Source organism: Falco rusticolus, chromosome 18 (genome assembly GCF_015220075.1).
Source record: "Falco rusticolus isolate bFalRus1 chromosome 18, bFalRus1.pri, whole genome shotgun sequence".
NCBI classification, from domain to species: domain Eukaryota; kingdom Metazoa; phylum Chordata; class Aves; order Falconiformes; family Falconidae; genus Falco; species Falco rusticolus.
Window position 1 is genome coordinate 2,489,184 of NC_051204.1, and position 12,038 is coordinate 2,501,221.

The 12,038-nt window shown below is 42.3% G+C and overlaps 1 protein-coding gene and 1 long non-coding RNA gene across 12 annotated transcripts in view; both read right to left on the minus strand.

The window, feature by feature from the left end:
* Positions 1-12,038, minus strand: part of GPATCH8 (G-patch domain containing 8) — a 59,534-nt gene that overhangs the window by 39,969 nt on the left and 7,527 nt on the right. For 8 of the 11 annotated variants that reach the window (XR_005107947.1, XM_037410880.1, XM_037410874.1 and 5 more), the window contains exon 2: positions 1,095-1,169. Coding sequence is in view for 2 of the 11 variants with exons in the window: in XM_037410880.1 (XP_037266777.1) it covers positions 1,095-1,169 (75 nt within the window). In the remaining 9 variants the exon portion in view is untranslated. Of the gene's footprint in view, positions 1-65; positions 101-1,094; positions 1,170-12,038 lie in introns of those variants that run through there. The other 3 variants (XM_037410878.1, XM_037410877.1, XM_037410879.1) reach the window with 2 other exon arrangements.
* LOC119158681 lies at positions 4,394-6,222 on the minus strand. The gene is made up of 2 exons (XR_005107948.1): positions 5,171-6,222; positions 4,394-4,795 (listed from the first exon to the last, which is right to left on the minus strand). It is a non-coding gene; the product is annotated as an uncharacterized LOC119158681 (long non-coding RNA).

A 12,038-nucleotide genomic window follows, 5' to 3' on the forward strand; every position in this document is an offset into this window, starting at 1 on the left:
AAATAAGAAGAGGGAAAGGAAACCCTAGAGAAGAAATTAAAAAAGGCAGACCGTGCAATACAAACCAGATCATGGCTGCTTAGCTAATATGGGCCAACTGCTGCGGAAGAAAAATGTCGAACACCCCAAGTTGTGTAAATTTTTTGTAAACATCTAACACGCACACAAACACACACAACACCAACCTACACATGAATGAGAAATACTGATCTTTTGCTAACACTGTTTCTTCTAAGCGCAGACTAACGTGAAGAAACTTTAACAGAGAACTTAAATTATTAATAGGGAAAAGAAACACTCAACAAGTACTTTCTTAACTAAAATCTAGTTTTAATCACAACTAAGCGACCCTCGACTATTCACTGCATGTTTTCTTGCTCTCATACTGAAATTGCAAGTGAAGCTTAGCTAACGCCAAGTGCCAAACTTAGGTCTGATTTAGGCCAAACAAGCTATTGTGCCTAAGACTAGCAGAAGATGCTTTGCAAAGAGAAAAATTAGAGCTCCAAAAAGCTTAAAAAGGTAAAACTAAACAAAACTTAATTTTTCCCCATCTTATGGTTGTACTCTCCACACCCAATTCAAAGTAAAGCAACACTTTACAGAAACTCACAGAGCAGTTTCAGATTCATGGGGAAGGACTGCTATACTAATACTGTAATGTATCCGTGTTTCCGTACTGCCAGATGTCATTCTAACACTTTAACACACCAGTAGCTTTCAAAAAATATAAACTAAGGATCAAAATACATTCTACTATTCCATCAGGTTTGCATAGGAATTAAACTGATTCTTCAAAGAAAAGTATAAAAACTTAAAATAAGTATCTTTGAATGAATGCATTATTTTTACATAATTTCTGAAATATCATGTTGAACTAAAACTGAAAGTCACCTATAGTTTTAGGAGAACTACTTAAAGATTAAATCCCAGGCCCACTTAATCTCAGCATGCAATTTACCATAAAAAAAATTAATCCTGTACTGACAAAAAGATGCCCACTCCTATCAAATTTGACTGCATTCACGTCCAGTACCATCCGATCACGGCCTAATTTTTGGTGGGTTGATGATGCTGATAGGTATGTATCTTACCGATTCTATAGGCTTGTCTAGAGACGCCTGCTCTATCTCCAGGTGCCCTTCTTCATATTGATCAAAGTGATTGCCCTGTAAAAGAAAATGAGGGTTAGCTCTACAGCACGGAATCTGTTTCCAGCAGTTTAGTTTTAAGATTCAGGTTTGTATACTGTGTTAGATTTTATGTAATTTTACCAACAAACAAATTTATTAATACAGGCTCAATTCAGTATACAGGCTAGAGAACGAAAAAACTACTCTAAAAAACTAAGCCAATTTGATGATAATCATAGACTATGGAAGCTGGCAAAACATCAAACATTTATAACGACAATACTTTGTGTTTTTCTTTCTTTAGAGTCTACAAAAACACTGATCATAAGCACCAGTGCTGGCCTTAAAACCACACAGGACAAGAAGCAGAAGGAATTGACCCCACCACCACTACAAAGAGGTTTTTTTAGCCTTTTCTCTTTTCAAGAAGGGTAAGGCTTTCCTCCCAGCAGCAAATACAAGCTGCTCGAGGCATACATGTAATTTCACACACCTTAAGTCAACAAAAACCCACAGTGGTACCAAATAAAACCTCCTCCAAGCTTGGTCTGGAGCAGCCCTTTCCTTGAATCTAGGTAACTGCACAGTGAACCGTTAGTAGAAGCGATCCTCCGACACACAAAAAAGCCGTTAAGTTTCAACCCCGAGCAGTACCCCCAGCCAGCTGACCACATGGCCACACAAGCACATATGTTGGCACAAAGAATGCTGGGATGCATGTGTGGAGCTGCTTATTCCAGACATACCAGCCTAAAGCAACTGAGAGCACAGCACCTAAAAGTGCTACACAAAAAATGACAGGACTGAGAAACACGTCTGAGAAAAAGAGAGATGGACCAAGAGATACGTAGGGAAGCATACTAATAAAGCATGCAGATACTCACACAGCAAAGAAAATACTAGAAAGAACAATAAATGCAAGCACCTTGCTTCCTCACACTCTTGGAGCAACTCCATGAAACATCTTTAGTCCTATAGACTGGCCACGTATAATAATCAGACAGAAAAATTAAATAGGATTGTTAGGGTGTACTGTGCCCAGCCTCCACCGATACACATCAACACGCTCTGAACTGGGCACATTCTCCCCGATCCAGTGGTGCCTTGTAAGCACAGTACAACACGAATGACAGCCGCTGGAATAGAGACTAGAGTTGAGCAATCCTCCTCAAGCATCTGCTATGTATGGCAAAATTCAATCTTCCCACGCTTTTGCCTGGATATTGAGGGTTCATGAGCTAGGAAGGCAAATGGTGGTCTCTGTCCTCCAGGGTAACCTTTGGTGCTGGAACACCATCAGTGTAAACGGCTATTTCGGGGGGGGGGATGGGTGTGGATAAATAAATAAATCTCTGTTGTAATTTCAGAGGCTTCTGAAACCTCAAATTCCTGAAATTGCAAACATGGTGAAGCATTTTTGACCTTTCAATAGGTCTAGATGTAGTACTAACATCCACCGTTGCTAGCACTGACCCGGAAAGGAAAATAAACTTACTAACTGCTAACTCAAAAGCAAAGGGCAGAGATGCCTACAGCTGAGACTAGCACAACAGCCATAGAAGGGGGTTGTTTCAGCAGACTTTCCTATGTTCCCTGAGCACTGCTCAGCGTCACAGCCCTGTGAAACCCCAGCAGGTGTTAAAGCCTTGGCCACCCCCCACCCCCACCCCCCAACTGCTGCCCCAAGCCCTCAGTGCCACTGAAATCCTTCTGGCTGCCCAGCGTACACCGAACACCTGGCAGTTTTTATTTGCATCCCAGCTCCGCAATTACTTTGAGCAGGAACACCTAGCACCGCTGCCAAGAGAAACATGTTGTCACTCTTCTCCTTTCTACCAACACCAACTTTTCCCTCTGCACGAATTTTAATGAAAGCCAGCATACGAAAGAGCAAATCACAGTTGTAATGGACTGCCTGTTGGAATTTGCAAGCCAGGCACCAGTCTCAAAAAGTCCTCTGGAACGAGCATTTGTATCCAGTGAGGCAAATCTGCAAGAGACCATCTTGACAAAAACCTGCTGCCAAGAAAACGTGCTTTGATGCTGGTGCCCCAACTGCCAGCCTATACATCCTCTGAGTCCACAGCGATAATTCACCCAGGCCGTGCTCTGCTCCCAGTACTTCTTTCCCACGGCCTCCCCAGAGCAAATGTGGGGCTTAATCTGCAGGCAGCAATCCACTCCCATCCATTTTTTTTGGACAGCCTTCAAGGAGCAAGCTGAAGGCAAACTTACCATGCACATGCAGTCATGGAGCTGCTTTAAAAAAAAAAAAAAGCTAGTAATTCTTGGAGACAGGCACAGTGTAGATGTACAGACTGTACATGTGTGTGCTGTGAAGTCAGGGAGCCCAGCAAGGAGAAGACAACATAAAACCTGCCCCAATGGCAGAACAACACAGCCCAGGCTCCCAAAAAGTAGCGCCCAGAAGAACAAAAGCAGTCAAGAGCGCACATGCTGTTCAATGAATTTGCATTGTTGAGTGCTGAACATTACAGAAAACACATTACTAAAACTTCATATAAAAAAATTAAATCCACATAACTCTCAGTTAAACACTTGAAACACTCTCAGCAAAATCTAAGAGATACTTCCCCCTCACCTAATTTCACTATGTGATTTGCTGCCTGCAGATAGCTCAGAATATGCCAACTAAATTACCTGGAACTGGCAAAATATTTCTGCCTACTCACCGTCTCTCTCCTTCAGCGCACTGCTTGCCAAGACATTTAAAATTGTTTTTACAAAGGCAGGGGTCAATTCCAGTTTGAAAGCATGCCTGGCTGATTTGAGGCTTTACAACTCCATTCTTCTGTGCTTAAAAACAACGTCTCCTCCCAGAAACTATGCAGAAGACTGAACACACATATGTCACAGCCAAATGCAAAGATGCCAGAAAGCAAAGCTATTCTAAATTCCAGTGATCCCATTACTATCCACTTTGTATATTTTGGGGTTTTATATATTTAAATACAAAGTAGGTAATAAACCCCAAAGTATTTACTTCGGGGTTTTTGTTACTGGTAATGGGAGTAGGGAGAGGTTGCTTGTTTTCACAAATAACAGCAACACAGATCCTTGAGCTTTCAGAAGAGGCAGGGTGCTTCCCATCACTGTGAACTCCCGGGGAACCCAAATGCCACCCCAGCGATGAGAACGAGCCCTGGTGGGACGCAGACACACTGCTCACTATATTAGGAACTTGGCTGTTACAGGCTTGGTAATTTAAGGCATCAGAATAACAAAGTGTCCAACTGAACTGAAATCAATACTCATCACATACAGACTGTCCTTTATTTATCAAAACAGGAAAAATTTCCCTTCCACCATAAAGTAGCTTGCCCTGGAAAAAAAGAAGATAATCCAGCAGTCATACTGAGGTCATGCTTATGAGCGTGTTCAGCCTGATGGTGCCTAACGAGCAAGGAGAAAAATGGTTCTCGCTTCTAGGGCCACGACAAACAGCTTGTTAAGGCGGTGCTGTCTGCCATGGTGGTGATCACAGCCCTTTGGGGCTGGAGGCAGCACAGTCTGTCCCTTTGCTTCCTCATCCCTGGAGCTGGCTAAGGAACAAGTTGGGGGGAATTCCATCTGCTTTCCTTTTCCAATCCTTCAACCTGGCACATCGAATGGATCCATAGAACATTTCTGTTTTGCTGTATCTTAAGACAATGAATCAGAGGAAGAAAAAAATACTTTTAACATTTAAATCTAACAATTAATTAAACACTAAATGTTGAATCTGTTGAGAATAAACTACATTTTTGGCAAACGTGAACCGTAAGCACAGACCACATTTTAATATGTTTTTGATCCATGTCTTCTGCAGACTTGAATGAAGTTTCCCTCTTCAGAAGAAACCTTTAAGCCAAAAGAAGAATTCAAGCCCTACAAAATGGTTACCAGCCCATAAAATAACAGCTGCATTACAACCAGCACTATTCAAAACCCATTCCCAAATCTTCTCCCCTGTATAACTATTACAGAGATGCAGGAAAACCCCAGCCCTGCTAGCTAATGACAAAGTTTCCACCTACTCCCATGGACACGGATTTCAGGGCTGAACGCAGTGCCCTTCTTCTCATCCTCTGCTCTTCCATTTTAAATCTGTCTGTATTGGGCTTTCTTACTTCCTCTTTGTAAAACCAGATGTGTTTGCACTGCTTGTAGCCCTTTCTTACAGATGCTACCTCCATCTGAAAAACAGCAGAGCAACTATGATGAGAGGCTTCCACTTAAACATCATTTATTGCTATCACTTTGTGCTACAGCAAGTGCTCCGAGGCTAGGTGCTTCATTACACACATACTGAAATTCAATACATTTTACTACTCTGATGAAAAGCAAGGACAAGCCTTCAACATCTAAACATTCCTTATTATATACCACACACAGCATTTAGTTTCCTTGTTGCATTCATCTCCAGGAGCCAAGATGTTTGCATCCTGTAATTTTTTTGTGTAATATCATCTGAACTTTGGCTAACTACCCACTTTGGTTACTCACAGTCACATGTCCTCTTTTCTCTACTCCCCTTTCCCATTGTTTGATCTTTGCACGAAGCTCTTCGCCAAACCATACGTCTTGGAGCCCTCACACACTTAACCACTGAGTTATGAATAGAGCATTTGAAAAATCAACCAACAAAAGCTGCCTCCGTGCAGGATTTTAGACCCTTACTTTCCCTTATTTGGATTGTAAATAGTTCAGAGCTCTGGCCCAACAAATGCCATTTTGTCCAAGATCAAACATAGTGGAGTCACTCCATTTTCTGAAATAATTCAAGTTAAATAGCTAAGGGGAAAGAACACTGCTGTTTCTTTCCTACTTACAAGGTCCCAAACATTGTAGCAGAAAGACCCAGTCAGTATGGTTTAAAATAAAAATAAAAATTTAAGATCTTAATCACACTTTCATCCTAAAATCTTTAGTGGCAAGGACTGTTGCCAATAAATGACTCAAGGCAAGTGAAATGAATTGTAGATTTAAGCCCATTTATCAAAGTTTAGTGTCCCAGAATTAATTCCCTCCCCTGCACGAAGCACTTTTTTAAGCAAGGTGGACAAAGCACGTAAGGATACGCAGATATTACAGAGGGGGGGGGGCGAGCTTTTAAAAGCATTTTCACAACTACAAGGCAGAAGAAAAATACACTGTCCTCCCTTCTCACTCTGCCCAAAAGGGTGTATCCAAATGAGACCCAACTTCCAAGCACTGCATTTTCTAATCATATTCTATATATGAGATTTATATATATATATAAAATAAACCTACAACATCATCAATACAATGAGGAAAGAACGGTGAGTCACTTCAACTGCTTCAAGGCTATCAGACCTCCCTGGATATTAATTACTGAACTGCTCTTTACAGTCTGTCCAAGCACAGAGGATATTAAGATGTCAGCATGCAGAATACATTCCATATAGCACACATTCCTGATGGGAATTAGTGGCTTCTTTTATGAACAGCCCTAAGTTATCCATTTTAAAAGAAATGTGGCAGTCTACATTTCAGTAGCTAGACCAAACCTTGAAACACAGCTCTCATGCGGAGACAGGAGAAAACTACAACAAAAGAGTAGTATAATGGAGACATGAAAGCAATGGTTTTCTTTCAGAATGCCTTCATTCAGCTGTCCTTTCACTTACTGCTCAACAACAGAGCTCAGTTACAAGAACGTTATTAATATGAAAGAAGATGATGTAATTTACAAAAAACAACAGAAGTCAAATACGAAAAGCCTAGAATGAGAATACCTGAGGAAAACACTGCCTGCTCCACAAGTCACAGGGATGAACGACGCCTTCAGTGGCATTCAGAAAAACTCCGGCATAAAATCCCACACCCATGCCTAAAAGCACTAAAACCAGTGGTGACTGGGGAGGGATCGTGCAGAATGCAGTTGCCGAGATGTCAAAACAGAAACAACCTATTTGTGTCAATATTGACTTTCAGGACCACTTAGGAAGGTGCACAGACACACTCATTCCCGTGACCATGCAGATAATCTGAAAGTAATTTTGCAGAAAAGCATCACTATACTCACCACCATTATTTCTTAAATGCACTGGAAAAGAGCACAGCATGATCATGATTGCTTAACTGCACTTGAAAAGAGCACTGCATGCTCCTTAGATATTCAAAAATTAGTTTTACACTGGTAGAATACCAGGAAAAGAATTAAAAAAAAAATCATCAACATTTACATTGCATTTACTGTAGAAAATGGAATTTTAAAACACTAAAGCAAATCAGCACTGCTCATGCATATTCTATTTATCTATCAATTCAATTAATAGACCTTAAAACTCCCAAAAATATTAAGTCAAGCCATAAAATTCAGGCTTGTTACCCACAACTGCCACTTCAAAACATTTAACCAAGCCCACTCCCTATTCCTGAAAGCTCTGAAGGCATGAGGCTGTAAATCAGCAGCTGAGACCCTAGGAATATCCAAAAAGAGAAACAAGTACTCACATAAAAGGCCATTTTCTAGCATCAAGTCACAGCAGACAGCATTAGCTACAAATCACAGAATATTTTGCAATGCCCTCTGGTCCCTGCTCCCACAGCTGGAAAGCACGGGGACATTTCCTGCAGCCGCCCCGGGACGGGTCAGCACAGATGCAAGGTCTCAACAGTGGAAGTGCAGGAAACTGAAGCAGCATCTGAACACAAGTGAACAAATGCCACCTCTCCAAAATCCTTACTGTCTGCACACATATGGCACCTTCACGGATCAAGGGGAGGAAGGAGGAAAGAAAAAAAAAAGGAAAAGTCACCGTGTTTCCAAAAGCAAATATCCTATTACATTTCAAATGTTCTTTTTTAAAGGAGGAGATTGAGCAGTTACAGGACCTTTAGGAGGACAAGGCAACTTAACATCCATCAGCTTTTCCCAAAGATGGCTCCAAGCACAACTCCTGCAAGCACTCCGCGCCCAGGATACCTGTGGGAACATTGCTAGTCCAGCACCAGTGCAGTGGCTGAGAGATAGACATAGGAATCACCCTGCAAGGACCTGACAGAGCACCGGACTCTTGCCTAACCCAAAGAATTTCAGCAAATCACAGTCAATATTCGTTTCATTTTTGTGCTGCATTTTGCATCTAGTTCTCTTTTCAAAAATCCTGCCAGCTTCGCACAGCCCTGAGCTCAAGTGACCCACCTCTCCTCCCACACCTGGAGGTGATGCACACCACCAGGCATGGCAGAGTTACGTGCCAGACAGACAGGAGAAGAAAAACCAAATGCAGACAAGGATCAAATACAAAAAGTGTAAGTGACAAGGTCTGCTAGTACTACCTCTTATTTTAGTTGTGGGGCTCTATCAACCACATCACCTGCTAACATCATCAGCAAATTCTGGTCAAACCAGATGGGAGAGGGAAGGTGTTAAAACCAAATCCAGCTCACCATAACTAATCAACTGTTTATTACACACAATCAAAATGTAATGGGTTCCTAGTTTCTCCGCAAGATCTGTACTGCCTGTAGGATCTGTAAGCTGACTACAAATCTCAGACAGTCACACACACTGGCCTTTTAAGCTAAGCAGGACCTGATGACGCTACACAATGGAATAGCTCCAAAACATAATTGATGCAGACAACCATGTTGATGTTTAGAAATCCATCCAGAGAATTCAGAAACGACTCCAGGAAAGCTTAGCTTAGGAGTGTTTCTTGAATATTCATTATGCATCAAGAAGAAAATTTTTAAGACCAATATGCACCTAAAACATAACTCCATCCAACCCTGCTCGCACTGGAAGCTTTCTTGGAGAATTTTAAAAGCAGTATGGTTTCTCAAAACTATAAAAAGCAATATGAAAGCAACTTTGTACCGGTACCTGGAAAGCCTTTGTTAATGCTTCCCAGAACAAAATTATCCTTCTTCCTGTTGTTCCCTGTAGTGACTATAGAGACGCAAAAAAAAAATCTGGTTATCCATTCCTAGCAACACAGAGGTAAAACATTCACAAACAAGAGCTAGCATTCTCATAGCCTTCCGCATGTTACAGATCGCGTTCCCAGTCCCTTCCCTGTAAATAAGCAACACAAGTGGGTAAGTACGGACACCACGCATCTGCACACCCTCCGAAATAGCTTCATATTTACAGTCAACATCTTGTGAAAGCTGCAGCAAAACCTCATTTTAGGAAAACACACACATCAATTATTTTGAGTGTACTTAAAATGAAAATCCTCTCAAGTCAATACAACAAAAGCAATCGCTTGAAGATTTGGATATGAATTTAAATTGGCAACTTTTGAAAGAAGCACCTCGTAATTACACATTGGGAAGTTGATGGCACCTTTTGTTTACCAAACTAGAAGTTAATTTTGATAGCAAATTCTACCTGTTAAGTCCAAAACCACTGAAAAGCACCTGCCAGAAAACTGAAGACTACTCATAGGTCAAGAGCTTTACACTAGGAAAACATGCATATAAATACTAGTTAGAGCTGTCCAATTAAAAACACGTTCAGAGATAAACAGCTTGCACAAAAAGGAGTGGAAGCCAGAGGCTGGTCCCTGCTTCGCTATGCTTTGCGTACTTTGGCACCAAACAAGAACAATTTAATGTCTTTCAGATTCCTTCTGCTGCTACCAACGCCAGCTATAAATCTGTTCCAGCACACGAGGGATGCTGTTCAGTTCTTCAGCGCTTCCAACAACTGTACTGAAGAGTACTGGCACTGGTCTCACCCACCCCATTTTCTCTTAGCCATTTCTTAACATACCTCGACACAGAAGATACTGCAGCTTCCAGCACCTGTGGCTGCATGACTAACAAGAACTTTCAAACACAGAATCATAGAAGGATTTGGGTTGGAAGGGACTTCAGTCTCGTTCCACCCCCTGCCATGGGCTGGGACACCTTCCACTAGCCCAGGTTGTTCCAAGCCCCATCCAATCTGGCCTGGGACACTTCCAGGGATGGGGCGTCCACAGCTCCTCTGAGCAGCCTGTGCCAGTGCCTCAGCGCCCCCGCAATGAGAAATTTCTTCCTAATAGCTAATCTACATCTGCCCTCTTTCAGTGTAAAGCCATTCCCTCTTTTCCAATCACTGCAAAGCCCCTCTCCAGCTTTCTGTCATCCCCTTTAGGTACCGAAGGCTGCTAAAAGGTCTCCCGAGAGCCTTCTCTTCTATAGGCTGAACCACCCCAACTCTCTCAGACTGTCTTCATAGGAGAGGTGCTCCAGCCCTCTGATCATCTTCATGGCCTCCTCTGCACCTGCGCCAACAGGTCCATGTCCTTCTTATGCTGGGGGCCCCAGAGCTGAACAGTACTGCAGGTGAGGTCTCACCAGAGCGGAGCAGAAGGGGTGAACCACCTCCCCTGACCTGCTGGCCACGTTGCTGGTGATGCAGCCCAGGGTACAGTTGGCTTTCTGGGCTGCAAGTGCACACTGCCAGGTTGTGTTGAACTTCTCATCTACCAACACCCCCAAGCCCTTCTCCCCAGGGCTGCTCTCAATCCATTCCCCACCCAGCCTGTATTTGTGCTTCGGATTGACCTGACCCGTATGCAGGACCTCGCCCTTGGCCTTGTTGAACTTCACAAGGTTCGCACAGGTCCACCTTTCCAGTCTGTCAAGGTCCCTCTAGATGGCATTCCTTCCCTCCAGCATGTCAACTGCACCGGATCACGAGACAGAGAAAACAGCCTGGTGGGACAGGGTACTAATCATACTTAGGGTATAATTTATTTACCACTACAAGTTTCTAAGCTTTCACAGTATGGTCTTTTTTTATTATTTATTTAATACGGTGTTTGACCTGATAAAGGATTGTTTCTAAACCAGAATGTCACAGAAAACCTCACTTAGGAGCCTGTTAACTGAATTCCAACTCTTAACCCGTCCCACAAGACTTGGTACCATCCAGCATTTTTATCAATGACCAGAGGGGAAATAGCGCAACTGCCGACTCAAGTTTGCAGCTCATGAAGCCCAACAAACGGTGAGCAACAATGTGGACAGCATGTTCATACACAGCAACCTGACCCGTGCAAGAGTGACCTGAACTCACCAACACAAAGTCTGTTTTCACAGAGACCCGTACAAACACACCTGCAGCACAGGGCTGCACCCAAGCAGCCAGGAGAAATCCAAGTTAACACCTCTCCACACAATACAGTAGCAAAAAGGATAAAAACACAGTCCAGGTCTGTGCAACAAAGGAATAACAAGTAAGAATAAAGTAGTAAAGACATTTATCTCTGTACATTATACAGATAGAGTCTACTCTAGACTCCCTATGCAAGTATTCTAGTCACAAACGTGGAAAATTTTAAGATGCAGAAAGCTGTAACACCACAAAGGGAAAGGCAAAAAGCCCTAAAATAAAAGAATTCAGAGATCAGTCCATTAATGCTCTCAAAGAGGCCAGGACTAAGACAGAAATGCCATATATGCCCTCAAATAAGAGGAGACAGCATACTAATGCCTACTTTGGCATAATGCAGGACATAAGAAGCAACACCTAAAAGCTGAAAACAGTAAAAAGTAGAAGAAAAATAAAGGGAAATACGATTTTCAGTGGCCAAACTACAACAACAATCTACAAAGGAAAGTGTTCACCATCACCAGTTGTCTTCAAGAGAAGGAGATACCACAGCCAAACACTAATTCCAAGACTCAAAACTGGGTCAAATGATGGAAACTGAGGGCTGATACCAGGATATTTAAAGCAGGCATCCTAATATAAACTTCGGACTTTAAAACTGTGAATGGCTAAAATCTCAAATGAGTTAATGCTCGTAGAACTGCTTGAAGGTGGAAAGTAACAAGAATTACTACAGGTTTAAAATTGTATGGTAGGAGAGAAGCATATGGTCACTAAGAAAGCGTTGGCCAAGAACTGCAACAGCGCTTTTTGATCGGATGAACTCC